At 59.5% G+C, this 14,992-nt stretch overlaps 2 protein-coding genes across 7 annotated transcripts in view; both read right to left on the bottom strand.

Annotated features, from left to right (window-relative positions):
* Positions 1-10,703, bottom strand: part of DGKA (diacylglycerol kinase alpha) — a 40,526-nt gene extending 29,823 nt beyond the window's left edge. For 3 of the 6 annotated variants that reach the window (XM_068998809.1, XM_068998810.1, XM_068998811.1), the window contains exons 1-5: positions 8,807-8,838; positions 6,756-6,805; positions 4,486-4,560; positions 3,119-3,238; positions 1,672-1,789 (exon numbers count right to left, since the gene is read on the bottom strand). In XM_068998809.1, the coding sequence (XP_068854910.1) occupies positions 1,672-1,789; positions 3,119-3,238; positions 4,486-4,536 (289 nt within the window). In that variant the 5' untranslated portion in view covers positions 4,537-4,560; positions 6,756-6,805; positions 8,807-8,838. Of the gene's footprint in view, positions 1-1,671; positions 1,790-3,118; positions 3,239-4,485; positions 4,561-6,755; positions 6,806-8,806; positions 8,888-9,705; positions 9,754-9,901; positions 9,951-10,654 lie in introns of those variants that run through there. The other 3 variants (XM_068998814.1, XM_068998812.1, XM_068998813.1) reach the window with 3 other exon arrangements.
* On the bottom strand, positions 5,872-14,687 carry LOC138100968 (keratin-associated protein 16-1-like). Its single transcript, XM_068998805.1, has 5 exons — positions 12,552-14,687; positions 11,940-11,992; positions 11,192-11,300; positions 8,807-8,887; positions 5,872-5,891 (listed from the first exon to the last, which is right to left on the bottom strand). The coding sequence occupies exons 1-5, from the start codon at positions 14,290-14,292 to the stop codon at positions 5,872-5,874; spliced, it is 2,004 nt and encodes a 667-aa protein (XP_068854906.1). The 5' UTR covers positions 14,293-14,687.
* Positions 14,688-14,992: the final 305 nt, after the last annotated feature.

The raw sequence follows: 14,992 nt of genomic DNA, 5'->3' as shown, positions 1-14,992 counted from the left end.
CTGAGAGGGTGGCACTGCCACTGTGGCACTGTCACTGTGTCACCCTGCACACTGAGAGGGTGGCACTGCCACTGTGGCACTGTCCCTGTGGCACTGGCACTGTCACTGTCACTGTGTCACCCTGCACACTGAGAGGGTGGCACTGCCACTGTCACTGACAGGGTGGCACTGGCACTGCCACTGTCACCCTGCACACTGAGAGGGTGGCACTGCCACTGTCACTGTGGCACTGAGAGGGTGGCACTGTCACTGTCACTGTCACTGTCACTGTGTCACCCTGCACACTGAGAGGGTGGCACTGGCACTGTGGCACTGTTCCCACAGCCATTCCCGACCCCAATCCCAATCCCGATCCCGACCCCGACCCCACACTCACGGGAACACCTCAGGCCCTGTTCCCGCAGCCATTCCCGACCCCAATCCCAATCCCGATCCCGACCCCGACCCCACACTCACGGGAACACCTCAGGCCCTGTTCCCACAGCCATTCCCGATCCCAATCCCAATCCCGACCCCGATCCCGACCCCACACTCATGGGAACACCTCAGGCCCTGTTCCCGCAGCCATTCCCGATCCCAATCCCAATCCCGATCCCAATCCCAATCCCGACCCCACACTCACAGGAACACCTCAGGCCCTGTTCCCGCAGCCATTCCTGATCCCAATCCCAATCCCGACCCCGACCCCGACCCCACACTCACGGGAACACCTCAGGCCCTGTTCCCGATCCCAATCCCGATCCCAATCCCAATCCCAATCCCGATCCCGACCCCGACCCCGACCCCACACTCACGGGAACACCTCAGGCCCTGTTCCCGATCCCAATCCCGATCCCAATCCCAATCCCAATCCCAATCCCAATCCCGATCCCGATCCCGACCCCGACCCCACACTCACGGGAACACCTCAGGCCCTGTTCCCACAGCCATTCCCGATCCCAATCCCAATCCCGATCCCGATCCCGACCCCGACCCCACACTCACGGGAACACCTCAGGCCCTGTTCCCACAGCCATTCCCGACCCCAATCCCAATCCCGATCCCGACCCCGACCCCACACTCACGGGAACACCTCAGGCCCTGTTCCCGCAGCCATTCCCAATCCCAATCCCAATCCCAATCCCAATCCCAATCCCAATCCCGACCCCGACCCCACACTCACGGGAACACCTCAGGCCCTGTTCCCGCAGCCATTCCCGATCCCAATCCCAATCCCAATCCTGACCCCGACCCCACACTCACGGGAACACCTCAGGCCCTGTTCCCGCAGCCATTCCCAATCCCAATCCCAATCCCAATCCCAATCCCAATCCCAATCCCGATCCCGACCCCGACCCCACACTCACGGGAACACCTCAGGCCCTGTTCCCGCAGCCATTCCCGATCCCGATCCCAATCCCGATCCCGACCCCACACTCACGGGAACACCTCAGGCCCTGTTCCCGCAGCCATTCCCAATCCCAATCCCAATCCCAATCCCGACCCCGATCCCGACCCCACACTCACGGGAACACCTCAGGCCCTGTTCCCGCAGCCATTCCCGATCCCGACCCCGATCCCGACCCCATGGAATTCCCGACCCCACACTCACGGGAACACCTCAGGCCCTGTTCCCGCAGCCATTCCCGATCCCGATCCCAATCCCGACCCCGATCCCGACCCCACACTCACAGGAACACCTCAGGCCCTGTTTCCGCAGCCCCACCAGGAGCCCCTCGCAGACCCCACAGAACGCGGGGCGCGAGAACTGCGCCAGCGCCCAGCGGTGCCGCCCGTCCTCCTCCAGATCCTACAGGGAACAGCGGCACCTCGGCACCAAAACCACCCCAAACCACCCCAAACCGCCCCAAACTGACCCCAAATCACCCCAAACTGACCCCAAACTGACCCAAACTGACCGCCCGTCCTCCTCCAGATCCTACAGGGAACAGCGGCACCTCGGCACCAAAACCACCCCAAAACCACCCCAAACTGACCCAAACTGACCCCAAACTGACCCAAACTGACCCAAACTGACCCAAACTGACCCCAAACCACCCCAAACCGACCGTCCGTCCTCCTCCAGATCCTACAGGGAACAGCGGCACCTCGGCACCAAAACCACCCCAAAACCACCCCAAACTGACCCAAACTGACCCCAAACTGACCCAAACTGACCCAAACTGACCCAAACTGACCCCAAACCACCCCAAACCGACCGTCCGTCCTCCTCCAGATCCTACAGGGAACAGCGGCACCTCGGCACCAAAACCACCCCAAAACCACCCCAAACCACCCCAAACTGACCCCAAACTGACCCAAACTGACCCAAACTGACCCAAACTGACTCAAACTGACCCCAAACTGACCCCAAATCACCCCAAACCGACCACCCGTCCTCCTCCAGATCCTACAGGGAACAGCGGCACCTCGGCACCAAAACCACCCCAAAACCACCCCAAACTGACCCAAACTGACCCCAAACTGACCCAAACTGACCCCAAACTGACCCAAACTGACCCAAACTGACCCCAAACTGACCCCAAACTGACCCCAAATCACCCCAAACTGACCCAAACCACCCCAAACCGACCGTCCGTCCTCCTCCAGATCCTACAGGGAACAGCAGCACCTCAGCACCAAAACCACCCCAAAACCACCCCAAACTGACCCAAACTGACCCCAAACTGACCCAAACTGACCCAAACTGACCCAAACTGACCCAAACTGACCCCCGGGGACACTCCTGACCCCAAACCGACCCCCGAGTGACCCCAAAAGTGCTCCCGACCCCAAACCGACCCCAAAAGTGCCCCCGACCCCAAACCGACCCCAAACCGACCCCAAAAGTGCCCCCGACCCCAAACCGACCCCAAAAGTGCTCCCGACCCCAAAGCGACCCCAAAAGTGCTCCCGACCCCAAACCGACCCGCGAGCGACCCCAAAGCGACCCCCGAGCGACCCCAAAAGTGCTCCCGACCCCAAACCGACCCCAAAAGTGCCCCCGACCCCAAACCGACCCCAAACCGACCCCAAAAGTGCTCCCGACCCCAAAGCGACCCCAAAAGTGCTCCCGACCCCAAACCGACCCCAAAGCGACCCCAAAGCGACCCCAAAAGTGCCCCGAGCCCACACGGACCCCGTCGAGCCCCAGCAGGGCGAGCAGGGCCGCGCTGGTGCCGCCGCCCCGCAGCCACTCCCGCAGCGTCACCGTCCCGCTGCCGTCCCGGTCCATGTCCCGCATCATCTCCTGTAGGATCTGCGGGAAAAACGGGCGTTTCGGGCAACCTCCCAGCTCCAGGGACCCCCCCTGACCCCAAAATCCAGCCCCCGGCCCTAAAAACGTCCCCCTGGCTCTAAAAACGTCCCCCTGACCCCAAAATCCAGCCCCCGGCCCCAAAATCCAGCCCTCGGCCCCAAAATCCAGCCCTCGGCCCTAAAAACGTCCCCCTAACCCCAAAATCCAGCCCCCAGCCCTAAAAACGTCCCCCGGCCCTAAAAACGTCCCCCGGTCCCAAAATCCAGCCCCCGGCCCCAAAATCCAGCCCCCGGCCACAAAAATGTCCCCCTGGCTCTAAAAACGTCCCCCTGACCCCAAAATCCAGCCCCCGGCCACAAAATCCAGCCCTCGGCCCTAAAAACGTCCCCCGGCCCTAAAAACAACCCCCTGACCCCAAAATCCAGCCCCCGGCCCTAAAAAGTCCCCCTGGCTCTAAAAACGTCCCCCTGACCCCAAAATCCAGCCCCCGGCCCCAAAATCCAGCCCTCGGCCCCAAAATCCAGCCCTCGGCCCTAAAAACGTCCCCCTAACCCCAAAATCCAGCCCCCGGCCCTAAAAATGTCCCCCTGGCTCTAAAAACGTCCCCCTGACCCCAAAATCCAGCCCCCGGCCCCAAAATCCAGCCCCCCGGCCCCAAAATCCAGCCCTCGGCCCCAAAATCCAGCCCTCGGCCCTAAAAACGTCCCCCTGGCTCTAAAAACGTCCCACGGTCCCAAAATCCAGCCCCCGGCCACAAAAATGTCCCCCGGCCCTAAAAACGTCCCCCCGGCCCTAAAAACAACCCCCTGACCCCAAAATCCAGCCCCCGGCCCTAAAAACGTCCCCTGGCCCTAAAAACGTCCCCCTGGCCCCAAAATCCAGCCCCCGGCCCCAAAATCCAGCCCTCGGCCCTAAAAACGTCCCCCTGGCTCTAAAAACATCCCCCGGCCCCAAAATCCCCAAACCGACCCTAAAATCCACCCCCCAGCCACAAAAACATCCCCCGCACCCCAAAAACATCCCCCGACCCCAAAATCCACCCCCCGGCCCTAAAATCCACCCCAAAATCCACCCCTCGGCCCTAAAAACATCCCCCGTACCCCAAAATCCACCCCCCGACCCCAAACTCCACCCCCGCACCCCAAAATCCACCCCAAAATCCACCCCAAAATCCACCCCCGACCCCAAAATCCACCACCCCGACCCCAAAATCCACCCCCGACCCCAAAACCTTCCCGCCCCGTTACCGGTCTGAGCTCGGTGACGTCCCAGTCCCGGTACTGGGCCACCCTCATCATCTGCGCCACGATGCGGTCGAGCTCCTGTGGGGTCAGGGGGCAGTGAGACCCCCCCGACCCTATAGAGACCCCCCCGACCCTATAGAGACTCCTGAGAGTCCCCCCGATCTTATAGAAACCCCCCGACCCTATAGAGACACCCCCGATCCTATAGAGACCCCCCGATCCTACAGAGACACCCCCGATCCTATAGAGACCCCCCCGATCCTATAGAGAGCCCCCGACCCTATAGAGACCCCCCGATCCTACAGAGACACCCCCGATCCTATAGAGAGCCCCCCGATCCTACAGAGACACCCCCGATCCTATAGAGACCCCCCGATCCTACAGAGACCCCCCGATCCTATAGAAACCCCCCGATCCGATAGAGACACCCCCGAACCTATAGAGAGCCCCCGATCCGATAGAAACCACCCCCGATCCTATAGAGACCCTCTGACCCTATAGAGACCCCCCCGACCCTACAGAGACACCCCCCGATCCTATAGAGACTCCTGAGAGTCCCCCCGATCTTATAGAAACCCCCCGATCCTATAGAGACACCCCCGATCCTATAGAGACACCCCCGATCCTATAGAGACCCCCCCCGATCCTATAGAGAGCCCCCGATCCTATAGAGACACCCCCGACCCTATAGAGACACCCCCGATCCTATAGAGAGCCCCCCGATCCTATAGAGACCCCCCCGATCCTACAGAGACACCCCGATCCTATAGAGACTCCTGAGAGTCCCCCCGATCTTATAGAAACCCCCCGACCCTATAGAGACACCCCCGATCCTATAGAGACACCCCCGATCCTATAGAGACCCCCCCCGATCCTATAGAGAGCCCCCGATCCTATAGAGACACCCCCGACCCTATAGAGACACCCCCGATCCTATAGAGAGCCCCCCGATCCTATAGAGACCCCCCCGATCCTACAGAGACACCCCGATCCTATAGAGACTCCTGAGAGTCCCCCCGATCTTATAGAAACCCCCCGACCCTATAGAGACACCCCCGATCCTATAGAGAGCCCCCCGATCCTATAGAGACACCCCCGATCCTATAGAGACACCCCCGATCCTATAGAGACCCCCCCCGATCCTATAGAGAGCCCCCGATCCTATAGAGACACCCCCGACCCTATAGAGACACCCCCGATCCTATAGAGAGCCCCCCGATCCTATAGAGACCCCCCCGATCCTACAGAGACACCCCGATCCTATAGAGACTCCTGAGAGTCCCCCCGATCTTATAGAAACCCCCCGACCCTATAGAGACACCCCCGATCCTATAGAGACACCCCCGATCCTATAGAGACCCCCCCCGATCCTATAGAGAGCCCCCGATCCTATAGAGACACCCCCGACCCTATAGAGACACCCCCGAACCTATAGAGAGCCCCCGATCCTATAGAAACCACCCCCGATCCTATAGAGACCCCCTGACCCTATAGAGACCCCCCCGATCCTATAGAGACCCCCCCGATCCTACAGAGACACCCCGACCCTATAGAGACACCCCCGATCCTATAGAGACACCCCCGATCCTATAGAGACCCCCCGATCCTACAGAGACCCCCCGATCCTATAGAGACACCCCCGATCCTATAGAGACCCCCCGATCCTATAGAGACACCCTGATCCTATAGAGACGCCCCCAATCCTATAGAGACACCCCGATCCTATAGAGACACCCCCGATCCTATAGAGACCCCCCGATCCTACAGAGACCCCCCGATCCTATAGAGACACCCCCGATCCTATAGAGACCCCCCCGATCCTATAGAGACCCCCGCGACCCTACAGAGACACCCCCGATCCTATAGAGACCCCCCCGATCCTACAGAGACACCCCCGATCCTATAGAGACCCCTGAGAGTCCCCCCGATCCCACAGACCCCCTAAACACCCCCAAATCCACCCCAAACGGCCCCAAACCCCTCCCGACCCCCCAAAATCCCCTCTAAACCTCCCCAAATCCACCCCAAACCCCTCCCAACCCCCCCAAAATCGCCCCTAAACCTCCCCAAACCCCCTCCAAATCCTCTCTAAACTCCCCCAAATCCCCCCACGCCTCCAGCCCCCCGAACCCACCCCAAACTCCCCAAAATCCCCCCAAACCCACCCCAAACCTCCCGAAATCCCCCCCAAACCCCCAAATCTCCCCCAAATCCCCCAAAATCCCCCAAAAATCCCCCAAAATCCCCCAAAATCCCCCCAAATCCCCCCTCACCGCGCTGTCCAGGGCCCCGTTCCCGTCCTTGTCGTAGAGTCTGAAGGCGACTTTTGGGGGGGCAGGGGGGGGACACAGAGGGTCGGGACCCCCCCCAAAACCCCCTCGGGACCCCCAAAAACCCCTCGGGATCACCCCAAAAACCCCTCGGGACCCCAAAAAACTCCGCCGGGACCCCCAAAATCACCCCTGAGATGCCCAAAAACTTCCCCGGAATCCCCCGAAAAAAAAGCCCCGGGAACCTCCTCGGGACCCCCAAAAACCCCTCGGGATCACCCCCAAGACCCCCAAAAATCCCTCGGGACCCCCCCAAAAACCCCCCGAGACCCCCGAAAACCCCGCGAGACCCCCCTAATTCCCCCTGAGACGCCCAAAACTCTCCCGGGGACCCCCAAAAAAACCCCAAATTCCCCCCAGGATCCCCCCAAAATCACCCCAAAACCCCAGAAAAAAAAAAAACAAATTCCCCCCGAGACCCCTCAAAATCACCCCAAGACCCCCGAAAAAAAACCCAATTCCCCCCGAGACCCCCAAAACTCCCCCGGGACCCCCCAAAAAACCCCAAATTCCCCCCGAGACCCCTCAAAATCACCCCAAAACCCCCGAAAAAAACCCAAATTTCCCCCGGGATCCCCCCAAACCCCCCAAAAAAGAACCAAATTCCCCCCGAGACCCCTCAAAATCACCCCAAGACCCCCGAAAAAAAAACCCAAATTCTCCCCGGGATCCCCCCAAAACCCCCCCAAAAACCCCCAAATTCCCCCCGAGACCCCCTGAAAAACCCCAAATTCTCCCCGAGACCCCTCAAAATCACCCCAAGACCACCGAAAAAAACCCCAATTCCCCCCGAGACCCCTCAAAATCACCCCAAAACCCCCGAAAAAAAAAACCAAATTCCCCCCGGGATCCCCCCAAAACCCCCCCAAAAACCCCCAAATTCCCCCCGAGATCCCCCCAAAACCCCCCCCAAAAACCCCAAATTCCCCCCGAGACCCCTCAAAATCACCCCAAGACCCCCGAAAAAAAAAACCAATTCCCCCCGAGACCCCCAAAACTCTCCCGGGACCCCCCAAAACCCCCCCCAAAACCCCCAAATTCCCCCCCGAGACCCCTCAAAATCACCCCAAGACCCCCGAAAAAAACCCCAATTCCCCCCGAGACCCCCAAAACTCTCCCGGGACCCCCCAAAAAACCCCAAATTCCCCCCGAGACCCCTCAAAATCACCCCAAAACCCCCGAAAAAAACCCAAATTTCCCCCGGGATCCCCCAAAACCCCCCAAAAAAGAACCAAATTCCCCCCGAGACCCCTCAAAATCACCCCAAGACCCCCGAAAAAAACCCCAAATTCTCCCCGGGATCCCCCCAAATTCCCCCCAAAAACCCCCAAATTCCCCCCGAGACCCCCTGAAAAACCCCAAATTCTCCCCGAGACCCCTCAAAATCACCCCAAGACCCCCGAAAAAAAACCCAAATTCTCCCCGGGATCCCCCCAAAACCCCCTGAAAAAACCCCCAAATTTCCCCCGAGACCCCTCAAAATCACCCCAAGAGCCCCGAAAAAAACCCCAATTCCCCCCGAGACCCCTCAAAATCACCCCAAGACCCTCTGAAAAACCCCAAATTCTCCCCGAGATCCCCCCAAAACCCCCGAAAAAAACCCCAAATTCCCCCCGGGATCCCCCAAAATCACCCCAAAACCCCCGAAAAAAACCCCAATTCCCCCCGAGACCCCCAAAACTCCCCCAGGACCCCCCAAAAAACCCCAAATTCCCCCCGAGACCCCTCAAAATCACCCCTAGACCCCCTGAAAAACCCCAAATTCTCCCCGGGACCCCACAAAACTCCCCCGGGACCCCCCAAAAAACCCCCAAAATCACCCCAAGACCCTCTGAAAAACCCCAAATTCTCCCCGAGATCCCCCCAAAACCCCCCCAAATTCCCCCCGAGACCCCTCAAAATCACCCCAAGACCCCCTGAAAAACCCCAAATTCCCCCCGAGACCCCCAGAACTCCCCCGGGACCCCCCAAAAAACCCCAAATCCCCCCCTCACACTCGAGTTTGTCCTCGGGCCGGCCCCGCTCCAGCAGCACCAGGGCACAGGAGACGTCGCTGAGGCTGACGCGGCCACTGCCTGGGGAGGGGGGACACCGTGAGACCCCCCCCCCCAAAAAAAAACCCCAAACGCACCCCAAAACCAATCCCGGTATCCTCCAAAAAAACCCCACCCGGCACCTCAAAAAATACACCCCAAAAAAAACCCCCCAAAACAACACAGGGGTGTCGGGAAAAGAGAAATAAATGTGCGACCCACCCCCCCAAAAAATAGCCGGGACCCCCCCAAAAATAGCCGCGATCCTAAAAATATAGCCGGGATCCAAAAAAAAAACCCCAAAACCGGTCCCGGGACCCCAAAAAACCCATCCGGGACCCCCCAAAAAACCCCAAAACAACACAGGGATGTCCTGAAAACACAAATATATGTGGGACCCACCCCAAAAAATAGCCGGGACCCCCCCAAAATAGCCGGGATCCTAAAAATATAGCCGGGATCCCCCCAAAAAACCCCAAAACCAGTCCCGGGACCCCAAAAAAAACCCAAATGCCAATGGCGGGACCCCAAAAATACACTCGGGACCCCAAAAAACCCCAAATCCCAACGGCGGGACCCCAAAAATGCACTCGGGACCCCCCCAAAAAAACCCAATACCAGTCCCGGGACCCCCAAAAACCTCAAAAATACACTCGGGACCCCAAAAAAACCCCAAATCCCAACGGCAGGACCCCAAAAATACACTCGGGACCCCCCCAAAAAACCCCCAAAACCAGTCCCGGGACCCAAAAAAAACCCCAAATCCCAACGGCGGGACCCCAAAAATACACTCGGGACCCCAAAAAAAACCCAAAATCCCCCAAAACAACCCCAAAAGCCCCCCCGAGCCCCCTCCTCACCATTTTGCCCCTGGAAGGAGCCGAAGAGGCGGCGCTGGAGCCCCCCCGGACCCCAAAAACACCCCCGGGACCCCCAAAAACCCCCCCAAAAAACCCGAAAAAACCCAAAAAAACTCGGAAAACACCCGGAAAAATCCCCAAAAACCCCCAAATCCCCCAAAATCCCCCAAAAATCCCCCCCGAGCCCCCTCCTCACCATTTTGCCCCTGGAAGGAGCCGAAGAGGCGGCGCTGGAGCCCCCCGGGACCCCCAAAAAACTCCCCAAAAACCCGAAAAAACTCGGAAAAAAAACCCAAAAAAACCCCCAAAAAATCCCAAAAAAACCCAAAAAAAACCAAAATCCCCCAAAACAACCCCAAAAAGCCCCCCCGAGCCCCCTCCTCACCATTTTGCCCCTGGAAGGAGCCGAAGAGGCGGCGCTGGAGCCCCCCGGGACCCCCAAAAAACCCCCCAAAAACCCGAAAAAACTCGGTAAAAAACCCCCAAAAAACCCCCAAAAAATCCCAAAAAAATCCCCAAAAAACCCAAAATCCCCCAAAATCCCCCCAAAATCCCCCCCCGAGCCCCCTCCTCACCATTTTGCCCCTGGAAGGAGCCGAAGAGGCGGCACTGGAGCCCCCCGGGACCCCAAAAACACCCCCGGGACCCCCAAAAACCCCCCCAAAAAACCCGAAAAACCCAAAAAAACTCGGAAAACACCCGGAAAAATCCCAAAAAAACCCCAAATCCCCCAAAACAACCCCAAAAAGCCCCCCCAGAGCCCCCTCCTCACCATTTTGCCCCTGGAAGGAGCCGAAGAGGCGGCGCTGGAGCCCCCCGGGACCCCCAAAAAACCCCCCAAAAACCCGAAAAAACTCGGAAAAAAAACCCAAAAAAACCCCCAAAAAATCCCAAAAAAACCCCAAAAACCCCAAAATCCCCCAAAAATCCCCCCGAGCCCCCTCCTCACCATTTTGCCCCTGGAAGGAGCCGAAGAGGCGGCGCTGGAGCCCCCCCGGGACCCCCAAAAAACTCCCCAAAAACCCGAAAAAACTCGGAAAAAAAACCCAAAAAAACCCCCAAAAAATCCCAAAAAAATCCCCCAAAAAACCAAAATCCCCCAAAACAACCCCAAAAATCCCCCCCGAGCCCCCTCCTCACCATTTTGCCCCTGGAAGGAGCCGAAGAGGCGGCGCTGGAGCCCCCCGGGACCCCCAAAAAACCCCCCAAAAACCCGAAAAAACTCGGAAAAAAAACCCCAAAAAAACCCCAAAAAATCCAAAAAAAACCCCAAAAAACCCAAAATCCCCCAAAAATCCCCCCCGAGCCCCCTCCTCACCATTTTGCCCCTGGAAGGCGCCGAAGAGGCGGCGCTGGAGCCCCCCCGGGACCCCCAAAAAACCCCCCAAAAACACGAAAAAACTCGGTAAAAAACCCCCAAAAAACCCCCAAAAAATCCCCAAAAAACCCAAAATCCCCCAAAAAGCCCCCTGAGACCCCTCCTCACCATTTTGCCCCTGGAAGGAGCCGAAGAGGCGGCGCTGGAGCCCCCCCGGGACCCCCTCGGCCCCCAGGAAGCGGCGCAGGAACAGCGAGAAGCCCTCGAAGTCCAGGCTCTGCGGGGGAATTTGGGGAGGGGTCGCAGCTGGAGAAGCCCCCTCCCCAAATTGGAGGGGTCCCCGAAAGGTCCCGGAGGAGTTTGGGGGGGATTTGGGGAGGGGTCGCAACTGGAGCAGCCCCCTCCCCAAATTGGAGGGGTCCCCGAGGGGTCCCCAGAGGAGTTTGGGGGGGATTTGGGGAGGGGTCGCAGCTGGAGAAGACCCCTCCCCAAATTGGAGGGGTCCCGGAGGACTTTGGGGGAATTTGGGGAGGGGTCGCAGCTGGAGAAGCCCCCTCCCCAAATTGGAGGGGTCCCCGAGGAGTTTGGGGGAATTTGGGGAGGGGTCGCAGCTGGAGAAGCCCCCTCCCCAAATTGGAGGGGTCCCCGAGGGGTCCCGGAGGAGTTTGGGGGGAATTTGGGGAGGGGTCGCAGGTGGAGAAGCCCCCTCCCCAAATTGGAGGGGTCCCGGAGGAGTTTGGGGGGGATTTGGGGAGGGGTCGCAGGTGGAGAAGCCCCCTCCCCAAATTGGAGGAGTCCCGGAGGAGTTTGGGGGGGATTTGGGGAGGGGTCGCAGGTGGAGCAGCCCCCTCCCCAAATTGGAGGGGTCCCCGAGGGGTCCCGGAGGAGTTGGGGGGAATTTGGGGAGGGGTCTCACCTCGGGGAGGTCGGAGAAATCCTGAAGGACGTCCTGGACACGGCGGGGGCTGTCTGGGGGGGGGAATTTGGGGAGGGGGCTTCGGTGAGACCCCTCCTCAATATCTGAGACCCCTCCCCAATATCTGAGACCCCTCCCCAGGTGTGCAGAGACCCCTCCTCAATATCTGAGACCCCTCCTCAATATCTGAGACCCCTCCCCAGGTGTGCCCAGACCCCTCCCAAAATGTGAGACCCCCCCCCAGGTGTGCAGAGACCCCTCCTCAATATCTGAGACCCCTCCCCAACATCTGAGACCCCTCCCCAGGTGTGAGACCTCTCCTCAATATCTGAGACCCCTCCTCAAATGTGAGACCCCTCCTCAATATCTAAGACCCCTCCCCAGGTGTGAGGCCCCTCCCCAGCTGTGCCCAGACCCCTCCCCAACATCTGAGACCCCTCCCCAGGTGTGCCCAGACCCCTCCTCAATATCTGAGACCCCTCCCCAGGTGTGCCCAGACCCCTCCCCCGGTGTGAGACCCCTCCCCAATATCTGAGACCCCTCCCCAGGTGTGCCCAGACCCCTCCCCCGGTGTGAGACCCCTCCCCAGGTGTGAGACCCCTCCCCACTCACAGTCCAGGTATTTTTGCAGCTCCACGAAGTCCGAGGGGCTCAGGGGGGCCCAGGGCTGGGGGGGCTCCATGGCTGGGGGGACACGGGATGGACAGATGGACATGGGGATGGACAGATGGACACGGGATGGACACGGGATGGACAGATGGACACGGGATGGACACGGGATGGACACGGGATGGACAGATGGACATGGGATGGACACGGGATGGACACGGGATGGACACGGGATGGACTCGGGATGGACAGATGGACACGGGATGGACACGGGATGGACAGATGGACATGGGGATGGACACAGAGATGGACACGGGATGGACACAGGATGGACACAGGATGGACACGGGATGGACACGGGATGGACAGATGGACACGGGATGGACACGGGATGGACAGATGGACATGGGGATGGACACAGAGATGGACACGGGATGGACACAGGATGGACACAGGATGGACACGGGATGGACACGGGATGGACAGATGGACACGGGATGGACACGGGATGGACAGACGGACATGGGGATGGACAGATGGACACGGGATGGACACGGGATGGACAGATGGACATGGGGATGGACACAGAGATGGACACGGGATGGACACAGGATGGACACAGGATGGACACGGGATGGACACGGGATGGACAGATGGACACGGGATGGACACGGGATGGACAGACGGACATGGGGATGGACAGATGGACACGGGATGGACACGGGATGGACACAGGATGGACACGGGATGGACACAGGATGGACAGATGGACACGGGATGGACACGGGATGGACAGATGGACATGGGGATGGACACAGAGATGGACACGGGATGGACACAGGATGGACAGACGGACATGGGGATGGACAGATGGACACGGGATGGACACGGGATGGACACGGGATGGACAGATGGACACGGGATGGACACGGGATGGACAGACGGACATGGGGATGGACAGATGGACACGGGATGGACACGGGATGGACACAGGATGGACACAGGATGGACACAGGATGGACAGATGGACATGGGGATGGACAGATGGACACGGGATGGACACGGGATGGACACGGGATGGACACGGGATGGACAGATGGACACGGGATGGATTCGGGATGGACACGGGATGGACACGGGATGGACAGACGGACACGGGATGGACAGATGGACACGGGATGGACATGGGGATGGACACGGGATGGACACGGGGATGGACACGGGATGAACAGACGGACATGGGGATGGACAGATGGACATGGGATGGACACGGGATGGACACAGGATGAACACAGGATGAACAGACGGACATGGGGATGGACAGATGGACATGGGATAGACAGATGGACACAGGATGGAAACGGGATGGATACAGGATGGACACGGGAAGGACAGATGGACACGGGATGGACAGATGGACATGGGATGGACAGATGGACACAAGGATGGACACAGGAAGGACAGATGGACACGGGATGGACGCAGGAATGGACTCAGGATGGACAAACGGACTCGAGATGGACACAGGATGGACAGATGGACATGGGGATGGACACAAGGATGGACATGAGGATGGACACGGGATGGACAGGTGGACACAGGGATGGACACGGGATGGACAGATGGACAGAGGATGGACATGGGATGGACATGGGATGGACACGGGATGGACAGATGGACACAGGGATGGACACAGAAATGGACAGATAGACATGGGATAGACATAGGGATGGACACTGGACATGGACGTGGGATGGACGCAGGAATGGACTCAGGATGGACAAACGGACTCGGGATGGACACGGGATGGACAGATGGACAGAGGATGGACACGGGATGGACACGGGATGGACTCAGGATGGACACGGGATGGACAGATGGACACAGGGTGGACAGATGGACATGGGATGGACAGATGGACACAGGGATGGACAGATGGGACATGGGATGGACAGACGGACACAGCATGGACAGATGGACAGATGGACACAGGATGGACAGACGGACATGGGGATGGACAGATGGACACGGGATGGACACGGGATGGACACGGGATGGACACGGGATGGACACAGCCCCACACGCCCTGATAGCCCCGAACACACCTGAACTCACCTGTGCAGCCTCACCTGGACACCCCCAAACCCACCCAGAAACCCCTGGGACACCCCAAACCCTCCTGGACACCCCCGGACACCCCCGGACAGCCCCAAACTCCCCTGGACACCCCTAAACACCCCCAAACCCACCCGCCCCTCCCCCGATCTCACCTGTGCAGCCTCACCTGGACACCCCCAAACCCACCTGGAAACTCCCGGACACCCCCAAACCCTCCTGGACACCCCCGGACACCCCTGGACACCCCCAAACCCTCCTGGACACACCGGGACTCACCTGGACACCCCCGGAAACCCCCGGACACCCCCAAACCCTCCCGGACACCC

The sequence above is a fragment of the Aphelocoma coerulescens genome, unplaced genomic scaffold (assembly GCF_041296385.1).
Source record: "Aphelocoma coerulescens isolate FSJ_1873_10779 unplaced genomic scaffold, UR_Acoe_1.0 HiC_scaffold_175, whole genome shotgun sequence".
Classification (NCBI taxonomy): Eukaryota; Metazoa; Chordata; class Aves; order Passeriformes; family Corvidae; genus Aphelocoma; species Aphelocoma coerulescens.
This window is presented reverse-complemented; position numbering and strand designations above follow the sequence as displayed.

Bases quoted from the DNA above. Each gene is read 5' to 3' on its own strand.
- LOC138100968 (XM_068998805.1), bottom strand. From the start codon at position 14,292: ATGTCCAGTGTCCATCCCTATGTCTATCCCATGTCTATCTGTCCATTT. The intron at 11,993-12,551 runs GTGAGTGGGGAG...TCCCCCCCCCAG, and splicing joins GCTGCAAAAATACCTGGACT to ACAGCCCCCGCCGTGTCCAG. The intron at 5,892-8,806 runs GTGAGGGGGGGA...GTGTCTCTATAG, and splicing joins GCCCGAGGACAAACTCGAGT to GGTCGGGGGTGTCTCTATAG.